Source organism: Hippocampus bargibanti, linkage group LG05, assembly GCF_051943395.1.
Source record: "Hippocampus bargibanti isolate YZ-2025 linkage group LG05, ASM5194339v1, whole genome shotgun sequence".
Lineage (NCBI taxonomy): Eukaryota > Metazoa > Chordata > Actinopteri > Syngnathiformes > Syngnathidae > Hippocampus > Hippocampus bargibanti.
In genome coordinates, this window is record NC_142738.1 from 29,087,412 (window position 1) to 29,107,123 (window position 19,712).

General features: G+C 40.5%; 1 protein-coding gene across 2 annotated transcripts; it reads right to left on the reverse strand.

Annotated features, from left to right (window-relative positions):
* Positions 1 to 393: 393 nt before the first annotated feature.
* Positions 394 to 17,072, reverse strand: herpud1 (homocysteine-inducible, endoplasmic reticulum stress-inducible, ubiquitin-like domain member 1). Of its 2 annotated transcripts, XM_088997629.1 has the most exons (8): positions 16,704 to 17,070; positions 14,475 to 14,552; positions 11,608 to 11,685; positions 8,528 to 8,703; positions 7,900 to 8,010; positions 5,767 to 6,141; positions 1,887 to 2,001; positions 394 to 1,804 (listed from the first exon to the last, which is right to left on the reverse strand). In XM_088997629.1, exons 1-8 carry the CDS (start codon positions 16,854 to 16,856, stop codon positions 1,619 to 1,621), a joined length of 1,272 nt encoding a protein of 423 aa, XP_088853755.1. In that variant the 5' UTR covers positions 16,857 to 17,070; the 3' UTR covers positions 394 to 1,618. The 2 variants fall into 2 exon arrangements, with proteins under 2 accessions (XP_088853755.1, XP_088853756.1); XM_088997630.1 differs by lacking the exon at positions 7,900 to 8,010 and having other exon boundaries at positions 16,704 to 17,072.
* Positions 17,073 to 19,712: the final 2,640 nt, after the last annotated feature.

The following is a 19,712-nucleotide window of genomic DNA, read 5'->3' on the forward strand; positions in this document are numbered from 1 at the left end:
GAGGGGTAGGTTTTACGCACACACACACAAAAGGAGGGTGAGCGACAGCGGCATAATTTGAACAAGCACACGAACATCAGAGATGTGGTGACGAGAGAGAGCTCCGACAGCGCTACAGAGTAAAAAATGACACGGTGGAAAGTGGATGTTTGTCCAATAGGTTTAATCCACTAATATGGCGATTGCTCTCTTTCACCAGGTGAGGTGAAAGTTAGCATGCAGTGTGACTAAATGAGTAAACATGCATCAAACTTCCGCTATCCAAGCACTGAATCGCTAACGCCGGTTAGCTTCCTCATATGCCTCCGCTGGTGCTCGACTGCTCTGCTCCGTTGGAAATGGGGAAATCAAAAGTGTAATCACACTGTGGCGCTAAGAAAGAACAACCACAAATAAGTTAAGAAGTTTATTGCATCTTGTTGCAAGTATTCCCAACATACAAATTCAACTCAATCTAACATCATTGAGTAAATGTTCATTGATACTGTACATGGTGACCAAGGCCACAAAATTTTCTCCCTCACCAGGGTTATAAAGCCAGAGAATGGGGCTCACTGCCCCACATAGAAATCAATTACCGGGGACAAAAAGCACATTTCATCTGTAGACTAGTGAAAATGAACATTGGCGAGTGAACTATCAATTCTTGGAGCACTGATAGCACAACATCAACAATGATCACACATGATTAGCAACAATATCTGATGAGGAAATGTTGGAAAGAGTTGCAAGTCAATATGTAGGCCTTTAAAGTCATTTGAAAAGTAAAGAACATATAGTATTTCCTCCACCCCATATTCACAAGCATTGAAACAGATTTCAATCGACCTGCCGAATCTCAGTCTCGACCATTTCTATTATAAATAATTGTTTGAATAACAACTATGCAAATAAACCCCCTTGTGTGAAGATGCCTGCATATCATATTAAAGTGCGTTCTAAAGGTATATACACAGTATTCTCATCATGCCAACTGAGAATTTACACAGGGCAAAAAGAAGCAGTCTTCTGTACAACGTGATCTTCTGTGAATCTTACTGGATTAAAATTACACTTTTTCTTCTTGTTGTGTAAAATTAATTTATGCATAGCAATGTATATTGTATGTATCTAGTCAGGATTTTTAACTGTCACTTTACAGTTCTTGGTACTCATTGATGAACCTTATTTTTCTGCTTTACACACAGAACACAGTGTAGTCCCATCCACTTATTTTAACATGCAACAGAAGTACATGAAATAAAAAGTGACGCTTGGTTTTCAAAACCATCTCATTTTGACACATTGGGTCGATTTTTGGGATGAAGAGGCTACCAGGCTATAATCTCTGCACAGGCCGAGTTATTCATCAGCTTGGAGCTTCACAAGTGCCCAATCAGTCACACAATCAGTTGACAGACTCCCCAACCTCATATTCATCGCGGCATTTGTTTAGCAACATAAATGTCATTTTGTACGGCAAGATTTTGGTTAGAATTTAAATGACAATTTATGTCCTTACCTGTGCAGATGATGACTGTTTTTTGGTCAACTTGGAAGTTATGCTTCCATTGTGAATGAGAATAACTTAATGGCAAACTGCACCTCAAGTAGGTTGGGATGATCTTGTCTGAGCAGATCAGTTGGCCATACCCCGAGGAACCTCAGGTATCAGCGAGGCGAAGAAGGTTTTGAAAAAGACCCAGGCTGTCCACATGACTGATACCCTGTGCGGAGGCACCAGCACAGCCGGTATTGGTTCACGTTCATCTGGATCTTCAGCTTCAGCGGAAACTTCCCTCTGTTCTTCGGCAGGCTCAGCGTCCTGAGAACACATGATGGTTTTAAGAAGAAATGATTGAGTGAATTTATCATCAAGTCAACATGAACAGGAGAACTCTACATACGGGATTTGGGATTCTGTTCTCATTCTCCTGGTTGTGCTGGACTTCGGGCGGTTGCAGGTGGTTAGGGACTTGGAACGGCTGTCGTCTTCTAAGGATGAACCATCCTGTGGTATGGCTACACATCCAAGAAACAAAAAAATTCAAATGACTCCACTATGTGACATTCTTAAATTGAAGGTTGAACACCTGTTTAGAACTCTATGAAAGACTGAAAACCCATAAATTATATACAGGTAACATCTGAGTTACGACCGGGTTCCGTTCCGATAAAACGGTCGCCAGTCGAAATCTATTCAAAATGGCCGACGTAATGTTTACACGACGAGATAGTATACGATGTCAATCTGCTGTTTCTCAGCAATGTTTTCTATTGAATACTATTACATACCAAACTGTTAACAGTTCATTTATAAATTTTAGAACGTTTAGTGTAATTTTTAGAATTTTATACTTCGCATTATCAATTTTTATTACTGTACCTGTAATGTATACAAAACTGCTTACTGTACAGTTCATTTATAAATGTTATTCTTACCTTTTAGTGTTGTTTCATCATTTTATATTTCACATTATCGATTTTTATTACTGTATAACCATCCATGTAATGTATACAAAACTGTTTACTGTACAGTTCATTTATAAATGTTATCCTTACCTTTTAGTGTCGTTTTTATCATTTTATAATTCATATTATTGAATTTGTATTACTGTATAACTATCTGCTGACGGCCGGAAGAGGTTATCCGGCACACACGCTCGGACTCAGGCGGATGCCGAAGGAAAAAAAAGCTGTGTACAGTATGACAGGAGCTGTTGCCCAGATGGTACTGGCTGTGTACAGTACGACAGGAGATGTTGCCCAGATGGTATTGGCACTGTATAACCATTGTGTTGAGTGTAGTCATGCAGTAGATTGCTGTGCCTGTGTGTGACATGCTGGCTGGTCAAAATTGTAGTATGCGTTGCATACCGGCTGCTTGCGCGTTGCGATGCCAGGCGTAGAATTTAAAAAAAAAAAGGGTCTGGCGGTCGTGGTCGCAAGTACGGGTGATTGTAACTGGCGTCGGTCGCAACTCGGATGTTATCTGTATACTGTATATGAGCGACATGTGGGCATCCACGCTGTGGCCATGTTCTGCCTGCGTGGGTTTTCTGCTGGTACTCTGTTTTCCTTCCATTTCCCAAAAACATGCATGGCAGGCTGATTGAACACTAAATTGTCCCTAAGTGAGAGTGTATGCGCGGATGGTTGTTCGTCTCTTTGCGCTGTGATTGCCTGGAAATCTGTTCAGTGTGAGTCCCACCTACTGCCCGAAGACAGCTAGTATAGGCTCCTGCCGCCCCTGGGACCCTTGTGAGGATAGAGTAGATTGGAAAATGAAATACAAAATGAGCAAAATGTCTCATGATGTGATTTGTCCTTGAGAATTTGCGTGTATGCGGACACAAGTGGGTGTGGGTTACATAATACAAAACAAATGTTTGCAGGACATGGTCAAGCTGTTAAGAAGTGATGATAACCTTGGCAAAGCCAGATAAAGACACCTGGCCACACTGACTTTTTCCCAACTCAAACTCAATTACCATGGCAATGATAAGGTTGTTATTATCAGCCACCAATGACATGGCTCAAGCCTAAATGGAGCATGGGATAAAAGCATTCATTTCAGGGTCGTTTTATGCCAAGGTATTTTTTTTTTCAATCATGTGCATGCAGTTCAAACTGTATTTTTATATTTGTAAATGCATTTAAAAAGAGGAAAACTTAAATGTATGATAAAACCCTTTGTGTGATACTTGGATTTAAAGCAGCCATTTTTTTATTTGGTTCGTCGAGAGTCCATTATTTAATTAACTAGACAATATTAAAGCCTTCAATTGAAATGAGTGTGCCTTTTTAACTGATTTTTAACAAAGTATGTGATTTTTCTGTACATAAGCATCCTTTAAGCACATTCTAATTAGAGTCAAATTCAACACACATTTCAACACAATTCAATTGTGCATTTCAGCATTGCAACACAATTGTGCATTTCAACACAAAACGTACTTTGCTTTTAAAAAGCTCATGAGAGCTAATGCTAAACTCAACGAAGTATCCCATTCAAATGCTGATAGGACATAATCGACTTTTTCACACTCAAACGCTGTGGCAACACCTACGCACGGGTAAGATAACGGCACTCAAAGGCACACATTTTTCCCAATCTGCCCAAAAACCAATCACTTTAACTCATTCGCTGCCATTCCTAAATTTATTCGGGAATTGAAAAGTATGACGTAGAGCACCATTCCCGAATGTGTTCAGGTTTTGGTTTTTCTTGCGGGGGTGACGATAAAGCGTTGGTCAGACCTCTGGCAATGTTTTATCCCTTCCACGATGGGGCAGCATTTGCCTATTGTCCACGTTAGTGCTTTGTTACAGCTTCAGCTGTTCAAATGCAATATAAATCAGTATGTATCTATTGTATTTTGGACAGCCGCCGCCATTTATAGCTCAGATAATTTCAGACCCATATAACTTCGGAATTGACTCTTTCTTTCTGATGAAAGAAGAGTCTAAGGTTTCTTACACTGCATTGAATGTTTATGTAGTCCTAAAACTCAATGTTCTGTGGGACCTGCAATTTGAGTAAAAATGACAAAAACCCTGGTAGTGAACATATATTTGCACATCGCCTGGCAGTGAATGAGTTTAAATTGAACGAAATTGCAACTTTCTTCTGTTCTCATTGGAAACCTGGACTTCATTCATTCATAGCACCACACAGACCCCAAGAGGCCAAAAGGGTATTTGTTTTTCTTTTCCAATTGCTAATACAGTACTGTACTTAGGGGTAGGTTTATTTTTGTCTAATTCATTTGTTTGTCGGTCCGCTTGATCCTCATTTGGGTCACGGGGGTGTTGCTGGAGCCTATTCCAGTCGTCTTTCGGCAGTAGGCAGGGGACACCCTGAACCAGTTGCCAGCAGGGCACACAGAGACAAACAACGATTCGCTCTGACTCACACCGAGGGACAATTTAGAGTGTTCAGTCAGGCTGCCAGGCGTGTTTTTGGAATGTGGGATGAAACCAGAGTACCCGGAGAAACCCCACGTGTGCCCGAGGAGACCATGCAAACTTAACACAGTAGCTGAAACGAACCCACGGTGAAGTTGACGTGCTCACCACTCGACTACCGGGCCGTGTTACTTCGGTATGTTTTTGTCCAAATTTCTGACTTCATTATTCTCTCATAGTCTATTCAGGTTACACTTAAAATTGAACTTTCAAGGATTCAAGACATTTCCTTTGCACTAAATTCAACGATACAAAGAACCTTTGTTGTCCTCCTAACACACGTTTATTCATTACTTTACGTGAAAAGCAATCCCTGGTATCCCATACTAGCCCATTGATAAATATGATAAATTGATAACGGTGGTGCTTAATCAAAGCACCAATGTATTATTTTATTCTCAAATAAATCATGATCATGATTTTTTTCTAACATTGAAGCCTACTGAAATGCATTCAACACTTTTACTTATCTTGACTCGGTAAAAAAAAATGCAATCATTTATATTGATATCAACTGTTCACTCTTCAGTCCCAGAGCTCCAACACTTATCTGTTAAGATTAATTGCAAAGAAATGACCTGTGGAAAGACAACACAAAGCTTGGACACACCTGACATGATTGTTTGGCGCATTTTCAGCACTGAGTGCGACATTCAGGCATGGTACACTACTGAAAAGGAGTTTTTTTAAGCATGAGTAGACTTCCTTTACTCTCACATTACATGATGAAATTTAACGGACGTCACACAATTTGGGATTGCTGGAACATAATGTGTGTGTTGTGTCCCCGCAGAGGTAAGGTGATCAAAGTTCACTTACAGGTACATGAGGAAGAGGGTGCCCATCACCAGTAGGAAGCGACTCAGGTTGGAGTTGAAGTACACAATCATCAGCAGAACACCAAGCCTCGCCGCAGAGTATAACCAGTCCAACCAGTCGCGCTCGATGGCTTCCTCATCCTCCATTACGGGTCCCCCCTGAGCGTTCATTTGCATGTTCTGATTGGCGACGCCTGGGTCAATAAACGCACCATCCTGCGCTGGGTTCGGGTTTGCTGGTTGCAGGTTGTCGATGGGGTTCTGATTGGCGATGGGTGCCGGTACGGGTACCTGGTGGGCAGGTACGGGTGGGTGGTGGCCAACAGTTGCAGGGGCTATGGAGGGGCCGCTGCCGGCTGCTACCATGGCTGCTTGACTGTTGAGATTACACACAAATATCACTAAAACTTGACAGTTACCAAAAGTACTTTTACAATACAGTGATACCTCGGTTTACAAATGCTTTAGCTAACGAACGAACATTAAATTCGGCAATCTAATCTTGGCGTACGAACGAGTTTTTGGGAAACACACGGAGCGCCACAATGGCTGGTGGACTAGTTTTTGACGGAAGAACACCAAACCACACGGCCGAACAGCGCCACCATGGTAGCCGGACTACTTTTCCACACCCTCCTTCTCTGAGTGCATTGTGGTTTGCTATCAAGTGGATACTTTTGCTTTTTTGGGACCAAAAAAGACCCCACCACAGGCGAGTGTTCAGCCGACGAGGATAAAAAACAAAATTACGGTTGAGCAGAAGAAGGAGATCATCGAAAAACCCGAACGAGGTGTGCGTTTGTGTGACTTAACGTCCCAGTACCTGTATGCTAAGTCGACCATTGCTACATGTGGCTAAGGGTGTTTCTGTGTTGTCTAAGCAACGGTCTTAGGCAATAGAAGAGGTTGAAAAACTTCTGCTGATTTGGATTAATGAAAATCAGCTAGCAGGGGGCCGTGTGAGGAGGGTCTTATCACCGAGAAAGCACGGCAACTTCACTCGGATATCATCCAGAGGCAACTACATCAACAACCATCACAAAGGTAAATAAAACGACTTTATTATATAGTACAGTTTATTTCTTTAATTACAATACAATAGCACATTTATTATACATACAATAAGGTATATTTTGTGTAGTTTTAAGGCTTATTTAGTAGAAAATTATGGGAACCTGGTAATTTATTCTCATTTTTAATGATTTCCTATGGGAAATTAATGTTTGGCAGACAAACTTTTCGCCTCACACACACTTTCTGGGAACCAATTGAGTTTGTAAACTGTTGTAAACTTTTTAAGTAAAATTCCTAGAGAGTTATGAGGAAAAAAACACACTCAATTTAATTTAAATAAAAGGTAAATGTCTAAAAAAACAAGAGAAATATTATCGAAGGCTCTAGCAGACATTTTAATCATAAAGCCTTCTACTTCATTATTGCTTTAGTTTTCCTCCATTTTGCCATTGTGCATAGTTGAGGGCCAATAAATGCAATTGTGGTTTTGAGAACAAGAACATCATGTATGATTAATAAAACTTTTTACTCATTGCATTCTAAAAATCAAATTTAAGAGATATAAAATTGGAGAAAAAAAATTACATTTAAATGTTGCTTAGTTCATAAACAAACTTCATAGTCCTTATCGAGTGAAAAGGTGTAAAATGATTAAAAAAGGGGATGTCTTTGTTGTTGGGTTAAATATTGGAATGATGCAGCAAAATCAAAAATTAGTGATTCACTTTTGATTTTTAAAATACTAGTTTGCAAACATTTTTGAAGGTTGTCATTTTTAGTGATGTCTGTATATTTTTTTCTCATGTCTTTGGAGTTGTTTCCTTTTTGATTTTTTTCCCCGAGCTTACATTTTAAAGTATGATCTCGAGCAAATCTGTCAAGTAAGAGAACACAAAAATTGGCCAAATTTATTCATTTTCTTCTGTCGGTGCGACTGCGTCATCAATCAGCTTGACTGGATGTATTGTGAAATCAATGTTGACAGACACAAGAGACACCAGAGTAAGGCAGTGGTGAACTTCTCAAGGTTTTATCCCACTGAATTTAGAGAAGTAAACTGCTGGGATTGTACCACAAATATCTGAAAAGTCCCTTTCAAGTAATGAGGAAATAAACTCACTATTGCATGTAATATTGTCGAGCATAGACATGTTGAAGCCACAGAAGTTGTTGGGGGCTGTACAGAGAATAGCCCGGAAATGCCGGTCGAGCCATTTGGGGTGTTCCACTCCTGCATTGACGAAATGAGGGGGTCAATTACATTATCAAGTCAAAACCATCTGGCCAACACCGCCACATATGTGTTTAGCTTTAACCACACAGGCAGAAGTATTCGAAGCTACATGAATTGAGCGTTGTGTAATACACACAAGACTCAAGGCATCAAGTGTTGTAAAGATGATGGTGGCACACCTTCCAGAATGCAAATTGGGTCAGCAGTATGTTTCAACACCTGCTTTCCTTTCCGGCTTCTAAATATAGACTCTTGATCTCAATTTTCAAAAAGATCTTGCTGCAAGTCGCATGATCGTCTTTAAAAAAATCCTTTAATTATTTGGTAAAAACTATAATATTGGTCAACAAAGGCAAGATGAAGATGTTCAATGGCTCAATATTAAAATAATGAAGGGAAACTTTCAAATCCACTCAGACAATGTAAACAATTGAAAGCCTGGACATTTAACTCAAAGGTGCATCTAAAAATACTGACCGGCGCAATAGCGTTTGTATTACAATTTTTTTCTTACGCGTTAGCATCCGACCATGCGGCAACTCCTGCGGGTGAAGACGGCATGTGTGTGTTGACTGGAGTGGCGGATGAACTTGAAGATGTCGGCCTCCTCTGTCTCAGCTCGGCAGTGTTACTTGAAGAGACAGAGGATGGCTCTGGCCTGGGACTAGAGAGATGGCCTTGTTCCTGAACCTAAAGAACGCGAACAAAAAAGGCATCTTCTAACAAAAGGACAATCATCTGATATCAAACGGTTTATCAAATGCACTGTGGCGATGAAATACTGGATTTGCACACTTCCTGAATGACGTGTTTGAATATTTACAGCATTTATATTTCAGGTCAGGTTTTGTTTTCACATCATGTTGAGTGATTTATTATTATTGTTTTTTAATCTGGAGAAAATGTTGCCTGGGTGTGGCCATCACCTAACTTGATTAAAAGAAAAATAAAAAAGGACGGCAATTACTTTTTTGGATGAAAAATACTTTTCGCCCCATTGCCGAAAGGCTTTTCAGAATTTTTTGTGTTGCCTTGAAATAACTACTAAAGACACCTAAATGAAAGAATGACAAATATGCATTATCCATCCATCCCACCCATTATTATTATTTGTTATTTAGGTTTTTTTTTTGTTCTTTTGACTTCAAGACGGCGCCGCGAGAGTGGCTGCCTTTCCAGCAGTTCATGTATTTTGTTTTTCTACTTTCATTCGTTTCATCACTTTGCTGCTGTGAAATGTAAATTTCTCCACTGTGAGACTAATAAAGGCATATCCAATCCAATCCACCCACCCATTTATCTACGTATCTATCTACGTGTAAAATACGCTCAGTAGAACTCATTCGAAGCCATTTTATAAATTATGAACACAACTTGTCCAGAGACGTCGGTTGTCCTTTAACCTTCCAGTCTACACTCTGCTTTTGAACTATCAAAGTTGAAATGTGTCCAAATTTCACTCTTTTCTATCCATTTCCTCACCATTTTACTTGGTTTTATCCCCCTTTTCTTTTTTTTGTTTCAAGCTCTGTACTCTCCCTTTCGTGTGTGTGTGTGTGTGTGTTTTCTCTCTCTCTCTCTGTCTGCCTGTCTCTTTAATGTTTGGGGTTAAACTGCTGGGTTCTTGACCAATCACATGGCTTTAACCGACGACTGGGGGCGGGCGAGGACAAAAAAAAAGTCCGCTGCCATTTCCTAGTTTGGAGAATGGGCTCGTTCACGAACGACACATCACTCATTGTGGCAGCTCCGTGTGTATCCCGAAAAAAAGTTCGTAAACCGAAAAGTACGTAAGCCAAGGGTTTCGTAAACCGAGGTCCCACTGTAGCTACCTATCTATGTACATATCTAGCTACCGACCTATCTACGTATCAGAATACCTTTATTCGTCCCGCAATGGGGAATACGACCTATCTACGTATATACTAACCTATCTACGTATCTACCTACGTGTCTATCTACGTATCTACGTACGTATCTACCTACGGATCTACCTACGTATCTACCTACGGATCTACGTGTCTACCTACGTATCTACCTACTGAAGGAAATAGATACATTTATTTAGCTATATTAAACATTGCTCAAGATATAACATTAAAATAGTAAGTTTGATCAGTATAAATATAGCTTTGCTTGTAATCGGTAGATAACAGAACAAAGAGGTGGTGTTTGGTTGGAGACATATGTTTCAGGTGACAGAAGATCTAAGGGGAGCCGGCTGGCAGACACAAAGGAAGTGTGAAATGACTACATAACCAAATGCTGGACAAAGCAGATGAAAGGAACTGACCAAACACTAATTCGGCAGGACACAACTTTTGATCTACCTTGCCCGCCGCCTCGAAGTCGGGGAACTACCTTGGGAGCAGACACGTGAACAAGATCCCAGAAGGACCAAATGGGAACTTGATTTCTTTGTGTGGGCCAAATTTGAATATGCATGTGGTACACCTTTAAATATGGGCTCCTCAGTCTCAGTCTTTTGTCTCTCTTACTGATTTGGGGCGCAATAATATTTTCTGTGTCAGGGAGCTGAGACCCAGAATTCTGTATTAGATCAAATTGCTAGAATTAAATTATCTGTGAGTAACTTGGCGGTTTTTCAACGAATGCGGCAATTGTTAGGTTAAAACGTTGCACAATAAGTGCAACGTTTTGCAGAATATTTAATTCTGTTCAAAATTATTAAAAGATTAAATGTAACTGTTAACGCTAAGATTAGCTTGTAATATTCTAACCTAACACTATATATCTACCTACGTATCTACGTACCTACCTACGTATCTACGTACCAGTGACGTGCGGTGAGGTTCATGGCTGGTGAGGCACTGACGTCATCAATGACGTCACCGCTCGTCTCTACTTAGTATTTGAACGGTAAATTCAGCGATTTTGAAAAAAAATATAAAACGGTGAAGTTAAATGGACAAGAACTTTAAAGTACAAATCACTAAATACATATAACTGTTTAATTTATTTTTTCATTTGATATTTCCATGACAGCTTTCCATGATGACAGGTGAGGCACTGCCTCACCTGCCTCCACTGACTGCACGTCACTGCTACGTACCTACCTACGTATCTACGTACCTATGTATCTACGTACCCACCTACGTACCTATGTATCTACGTACCCACCTACGTACCTATGTATCTACGTACCCACCTACGTATCTACATACCTACCTATGCATCTATTTACCCATCTACCTACCGAGGTGTGTGTGTGTGTGTGTGTGTGTGTGTGTGTGTGTGTGTGTGTGTATATATATATATATATATATATATATATATATATATATATATATATATATATGAGAGAGAGAGAGAGAGAAAGAGGGAGAGAGGGGGGGAGAGAGAGAGAGAGAGAGAGAGTGAGCGAGAGAGTGAGAGTGATAGGCAGAGAGAGTGAGAGACAGACAGAGACAGATATAGAGAAAAAGAGTGAGAGTGAGAGAGAAAGAGACAGATATAGAGAAAAAGAGAGAGAGTGAGAGTGAGACTGAGAGAGACAGACACAGAGCGAGAGATATATACCTGTGCCACATTAGCTTAGCAATTCAATACCATGTGCAATGATTCTCTTCTCACCTTTGGTCTTGCTCCTAGATGTGCGTTTTGTTGCATCTTAACGGCAAAGACAAGATGCAGTGTGGGAATTGTATCTGTCTGAGAAAGCAAAGAGAGGCATTAGATAATTCCGCCCCCTCAAAATAGTCTCAGTTTTTCATCACAATATGTTGACCCGAGTTCTAAAATACAATGGGGTACCTGAACAAAAGCAAATCATCTCAGTTATCTTCCCACTTTCTCTCAACGTCTCAATTTCTCGTGACGTGCCTTTGAGCATAGATTAAGTTCTGACAAAGACGTTCTCACAAGTCAATTTATTGTCTGCTGAAGCATGGCATCCCACTCTTCTTGAAGGGTAGCTTTCGGGTCATTGAGGTTGCACGGTGCAGAGTTTCAAGCCTCTACGCCAGGGGTGCTCATTACGTCGATTGTGATCTACTGGTCGATCGCAGCGTGACAGTAAAAAAACATTTGTCAGCCTATCAAACGTCCCGTCACTTGATTGACATACAGGGCAACCATTCAGATGACAACTGAATTTTTACCTTTAGGTCGCCATGCATGCGTAAACAACGGCGCACATATGGTGACCAAGTAAGGGGGCAAAACATATTACTTTCATACGGAATGGGAAAATGTGGAGGGCCATTTTCGGACTGTTCATCGAAAATACGACATTGCCTTCACGCCGAAAAGCTATCTGAGAAAGAGAACGGTGGACGAACTAAGATCCCAGTTGTCCAGACAGCAGTCGTTTTTCACTCAACATACTTCAAAAGCGAAAGTCGCCACCGAAGCATGTTGCGGGTGAGTCACGCCATTGTTAAAAACAGTAAGTCCTTCCAAGACGGAGAGATGGTAAAAGAAGCATTCGTTGAAGAAGCTGACTCCTTGTTCAGAGTTGGACAGTTCTGTAACTTACTCACACAGGAAAAGTACCCCAACTTGACTGCATTATTCGGCTCCACTGATTTATGTGACTCAGCCTTTTCCAACATGAAGATCATTAAGTCCAAATACCGTTCCACCATGAATGATGAACATTTGGAAATGTGCTTGAGGCTGGCTGTCAGCAGCTACGGTCCGGACTATGCATCCCTGGCTGATTCAATTCAGTGCAAGTCATCAAAGTAAACTCAGGCAATTACAAAAAAATGTTAATAGTTATTTATTATGTTATTTATATGTAGTTATTATCTGTGTTGTGCAATATTGGCTTATTCAGTTATGCAAGTTACATCAACATATACATCAACAACACATTTCTACGTGTGGCTAAGGGTGTTTCTGTGTTGTCTAAGCAACGGTCTCAGGCAATAGAAGAGGTTGACAAACTTCTGTTGATTTGGTAAAGCAGCAAGCAGGGGACCGTGTTAATGAAGATACAGTAAAGTCTCGTTATATCGATATTCTCGGGAGTTAGAAAAATATGTTGATACTACTGTCGATATATCCGTCCTGCGCCGAACTGCATTAACAAAAGCCGCCAAAAGAGGGCATCCAAGCGCCATATAAGAAACGGAGCTGGCCATATGAGCTCGCCATTTTGTGCCTCTTTTTTTTGGGAGGGCGAGAGATGTTCCCCCAATGTTGCCTCAAAATGGCACATATAATTCTTTAATCGATTGCAAACATGTATGCTTTCCTCTTCAGAACTACAGTGTATTTGAATCATATTCATAACTGGATGTGTAACAAGAAAGCATATTATCCGAATCTGAAGCCATTGTTTGGATTCACAAGCAATGCAAGACGTCTTGGCGTTAAGTCATTTTTATTGGTGTTTTGCATTTGAATAAAAAGTGACATTGGTTGTCCTTTTATACACAGTGTGGAATGTACAGTAATTTTCAAAATCACCACGCTTCAGCAGACAAAACGATAAACATTGTTGCAAAAAACGATTGTATTCATATACACAACAGGGAAACTGCAACGCTTACATCTTACTGTATTATGTATGTAATTTAAAAAAAGTCATCAATCTTCTTCTGCTTCCCATTTTTACCTTTTAACACAAACACTTCAATCTCGTCTGCTACACACGAGCTGGCGTCTGAAAATGACAATGGCGTCTGCTACACGGGAGCTGGTCACATAACAAACTCAAGTGAACACGTCACGTGACCAAGTCGACCAATGGCGCGACCGATGGCGCGACCGATACAGATTTCGATAATGGTGGTACTGTATAGAAACCCCTAAGCAAATATCAAATTATCTTAAATATCTTTTGTATCGATACAAACATAGCAAAATGGACGGCGGGAGATGAAAAAGAGCACAGTAGTAACCGGATTATCGTAAAAACCACGAATCGTACTAAACGGAACTAATTATACATAAGAAGACTAGAAATGTACACGGGAAATGAAAATAGTGTCGTAATAAGCAGTATTATCAATATAAACGATATCGATATAACGAGACTTTACTGTATTATCGGCAAGAAAGCACGGCAACTTCACTCGGATATCATCAAGAGGCAACTACATCAACAACAATCACAAAGGTAAATAAAACGACTTTATTATACGGTACAGTTTATTTATGTAATTACAATCCAATAGCACATTTATTATACGTAAACATTTGGTATATTTTCTTTAGTTTTAAGGCTTGTTTAGTAGAAAATTATGTTTTATGGGGACCTGGGCACGGATTATTCTCATTTTTAATGGTTTCCTGTGTGAAATTAATGTTTGGAAGACACACTTTCCAGCCATATCGGCCAATGTTAAATGATCCACTTGAAAGTAAATTCTGTGTGAGATTGTTCACTGAATTTTCCATAGTTCCCCATGTGTTGTTTACTTTCCACATTGGTGAACTATACCTTGAAGCAGCAGGGGCAGAATCACAAATACTAACTCAGATATCTATACCTGTTTGAAGACGTCTCTCATGTGAAGATGGTCGGGTAGAAGTTTGCCTGCATAGATGAGCCTCTGGTCGCTCTCAGCCTGATGAGAACAAATAAAAAGAAAAGAATGACACAGACAAATTACCGTATTTTCTGGTGTACAAGGCGCAACCAAAAATGTCATTTTCTTTAAAAGATGACGACCCTGCATCTTATACGCCAGTGCACCTCATATGTGAAGTAATATTGAGGCACAACAGGTCTCACAACTACTGTCAGCAACCACCACTCCATTTCCCCCTGTATATGAAGTTGTGCGTAACCTCAGCCTCTACTGAAGCGCCTTATAGTCCGGTGCGCTTAATATATGGAAAAAGTTTGAGAATACACTATTCATTGGGGGTGCACCTTATACTCCCGTGTGCCATATACACCGGAAAATATGGTAGACTTTACAGAACAGCTAAGTAGAAGTTTGAAGTAATCTGAAATCACATAACCCCCAACGCAATGTTAAAATGTGATGTTGTTTCTTCATTCAATTCATTTTGTTGACATATCACTAATCTCCAGGCACTTTTCAGACGGAGCGAGACCTCTCTTCAGGGTGGTTCTGTCCATTAATTTTCAGTACATCTTTAGGATTATGCAGGGCTTGGATCATATTTTTGCTCACTGGATTTCTTGCTAGTCAAGTCAATTTCAGCAAAAATAAAATATTCATAATCATGTCTGGACAATTCACGATTTTTACAATATTTTTTTTTCCTCGAATGTGAAGAAGCCGTAGTATCCACAAAACACAGGCCCGAGTGGTAAGTGAAATCAAGAAACTCAATCCTGTGAGACATACTTGGTATCCACTGTTGTGCTATACTGCCTGTTCCATGAATTTGAAATAATCTTCAAGAATTGTGATACGTGATATGTTTTGCCCGAATATCAACTTTTGAAGCAACCAACCTCCCACGATTGCCCTAATCACACATGTGCAAGCATACAAGTGCGCATGCAAGCGCTTCAAAATAAGATACACGGCAAATACCACTGTGGGACTATTAAAGTCTTTCTGATTCTCATCCAACTCACCATCACCGCATATGATGGAGCGCCTGGGTTTCATTTTAGGAGTAAACCTGTCACATGACATAGAGGTGCACCTTGACATGCGTTCAGAGTCACATATTGTAGCGTAGACAGACAACTAGTAAGACAACTTGTCGTAGTAGTAGGTAACTTTTCAAAATAAAACTTTCGATTTTAAAATGAATAATACAGAAGTAATGAAAATCATGTATTCTTTCTCTGCTTCCGGGTATCAAACGACCAATGGACCGGTACCGGTCCACAGCCCGGAGTTCGGGGATCGCTGATCCAGGACACTCCTGATTGAACATTCAAAATTGTCCCTCAAGTGTGAGCGTGAATGGCTCTTCGTTTCTTTGTGCCCTGTGATTAGGTGGCAGTCAGTTCAGGGTATCCCCAGCCTACTACCGAAGAAAGCGGGGATTGACTTCAACAATCATATGGTTAGACCTACATACCTGTATTCATCTGGGCAGAATTTGTTTTTGCAGTTGAGGAAAAAAAGACACAACAGTCTATTCCAAATACAGTGTTACGTCTGTGTAAGCTCTCAGTTGTACAGGAGTGGTCCATCGATGAGAAGGTTTCTTCAGCCGTCATCTGTACTTTTTTGAAGTCGGACGTTTCGCTTCTTATCCAAGAGGCTTCGTCAGCGAACTAAAGTCTTACTGGTAGTATCGGCCCTATATATATATATATATATATATATATATATATATATATATATATATATATATATATATATATATCCCTAATGTCCACCTAATGTCCAGACATGTCTGGGATATATATATATATATATATATATATATATATATATATATATATATATATATATATATATTTAGCCTCTTATATATATATATATATATATACCTTCAAAAAAGTACAGAGGACGGCTGAAGAAACCTTCTCATCGACAAATACAGTGTTGTGTTTATATGAATACACATTTAGGCTTGTTTGTTTTGTAGCAATGAACAATGGTCTTTATATGAAAGTAATTGAAGTACGCGAACTGGAACTACAGGAGAAACTGCAATAAAAGTAACAGTTGTTCAGAAGCGTCTGTCACGTGACCAAGCCAACCAGGCAGCTCGTCTTGACATTCCAACACCGGGCTAGCTGCTTCCGCTAACGTTAGCCAACGCCTCAAAACACTCACCACTTTAGTTGGATAGACTGCCGACAGATGTGTCTTGAGGTCTTTTACCGTCCAGTTCAGATGGACTCCTTCGATTGTTTGGTCTTTTACAGCCTGGCTGGGTGTTTTGATGAGAATAGCGATGGTCTCCGGTCGAGAGCCCTCCGTGTCCATTTTTCCACTTCTCACGTTTGCGGTCACGTTTGGTCGATAATTATCTCACAGCACAGTATGTGCAAAAAACAGTTTTACGTCATCAAAAATGAAACAAGGAGACAATATTTTTCACGATTGAACGAGCTAGCCTGTTTCAAATGCGTCTTATCATACGTTGTCTAAACTGCGCTCAGACGGAATGTTGTTTCCAAACAATGTGGCCGCTCCTGATTGGTCAACTCTTACTCGTGTTCCGACGTGGAGTCTGAGAAAAGCACGTGTACTGAGCATGCGCATATCGTACCTAAAAAAAAGATCGTCTATAGCTGGCAGAATTTAAAAGCAAATCGTGTTGTAATTGGATATGATGTATTAATGATCGCATTCAAGCCAGAGCTGATCGAAAAACGGATTTCTGAGATATTCTCATTTCTCTTAGAAACCAAAGTTTTACAGTAAAGGCTGGGTCTACAAGAATCCCGGAAATTGCTATTCATGTGGAAACTGAAAGAGTGAGTCCTGATAGTACTGAGGCAGTAGACGGCCATGATTGGTTGTTACGTAAATTATATTGCATCATTAGTGGAATCCTGGAAGATGTCATGAAAAAGATAATGAATAGCTTATCGCGATTAAAAACGACTTGTTGAACATTTTCAGAATAGTTTACTGCCAACAACATCCTCAAATTCTACAAAATTAAAAAAACAACAACAAAGTTAATCTATTTTGATTTAGACTCCTCGATCTCGTCAGTCGTTTTTGCTCTGGTTCCTCAATTGGAATTAAATTATTTTTACTTTTATTTGTGTCTTAGTTTCTTTCGTTTAATTTGAGTCTTGTATTTTCATTTATTTTCTCGACTCTACTTAAGACTGATTAATAATTTGCAAGAAATAACAGCCAAGTGCGTGGACTGAACAAGTAGAGGTTTTGTATAAAGCAGTGGCGGACTGTCAAAGCCTGAATCCCTTCTCTGCTGGCCTAAAAATATCTGAATCACGGACTAATGCTAATTATATTTTGTCCATGAATTCTTATTACATAATTCAAAATTGTCTTTCAGCTTCCTTTCATTACTTTTCCCCTGTTGCGCTGCTTCCAGATGTGAGTTTTCCTATACTGAGCATTTAACCAATCACATTTCAGCCATAATTTGTTACCAGGGTCAAAAATCCACCTGGACGCCTTCACAATCAGTTCTGCTGGCCGGGCCGCAACAAATGTGTCAATCAAACCGTTGTAGTTTGCGAAAACTGCTCTTATCACATCCGCTAGTGACAAGAGCATAATGGCCAGAGCTAGAACACTGAATTGGTTGCGAGCTGCATAAGCAAACGGATTGTGTTGATTTAGTCAGTTCGGAAAGTATTCAGAAAGCTTCACTCCTCCATTTTCGTATGTTACAGCCCTATTCAAAAAATACATTTTTCCTCAGAATTCTACACAAAACGCCCATGATGCCCAGTTGACAGTGCACATAGGAACACAAACCAAGCATAAAGTCAAAAGAATTATCTGTAGACCTCCAAAACAGGATCTTTCAATGCACAAATCTGGGAAAAGATACAGAAAAAAATATTCCACACGTAAGTTCCCCGTGAGTTCTGTGGCCTGCGTCATCCTTAAATGGAAAATATTTAGAACCACCAGGAATCTCCCGAGATCTGGTTGCCCACCGAAACTGAGCTGTCGGGGGAGAAGGGCCTTAGTCAGAGAGACCCGATGGTCACTCTGTCAGAGCTCCAGCGTTTCTCTATGGAGAGAGCAGAAACTTCCAGAAGGACAACCATCTGTGCAGCAATCCACCAATCAGGCCTGTATGGAAGAGTGGCCAGGCGGAAGCCACTTCGGAGTAAAAGGCAGTCCGACTGGAGTTAGCCAAAAGGCAACTGAAGGACTCTCAGACCATGAGAAGCAAAATTCTCTGGCCTGATGAGACAAAGATCGAACTATACAGTACATGGCCGTCAGGCACCACTCATCACCCGGAGAACACCATCCCTACAGTGAAGCATGGTGGTGGAAGCATCATGCTCTGGGGTTGATTTTCAGCAGCAGGAACTGGGAGATTAGTCAGGATTGAGGGAAAGAACTTGTCTCCCGGTACAACGCGGACCTCACGAACACCCTCAACGCCCTTGCTCCTGTAAAGTCCCGGTCTGTTCAATTTACCCGACCTGCACCCTGGTTCACCCCCCATCTCCGCTCCATCAAGACAAAGACTCGCCAACTTGAAAGACTTTACAGAAAGTCCGGGCTCACTATCCACAAGGACATGTATGCAACTCACCTTACCCTTTATAAGGACTCTATCTCACGCGCAAAATCGCTTTATTACTCTGGACTCATTGATTCAAATTCTGGTAACTCACGGGCCCTCTTTTCCCTCTATCACAAAATCACACAATCTCCTATCTCTCTCCCCTCACACTTTTATTCCTCTGAGACATGCAACACTCTGCTGATGTTTTTTAGCGAAAAGATCAACAAAATCCATCAGCACCTCGGGTCCTCTGTCCGCCCCCCTTCTCCCAGCCTTTCTACTCCTTCCAAACTTTTTTCCGCTTTTGCACTCCCCCATCCCTCTATAATCTCAGACATTATCACTAAATCCAAGAACTCCTCCTGTCAACTCGACCCCCTCCCCACTATCCTTATCAAGTCCTGCCTACCCTCTCTTCTCCCATTTATTTCTACTATTATTCACTCCTCATTATCAACTGGAATTGTTCCTATCCCACTCAAAACCGCAGCTGTCACTCCAATCTTGAAAAAACCTGGCTCAGACCCAAACGATTTCAATAACCTACGTCCAATTTCCCACCTTCCATTCATCGCCAAAATTCTTGAAAAGACAGTTGTTTCCCAGCT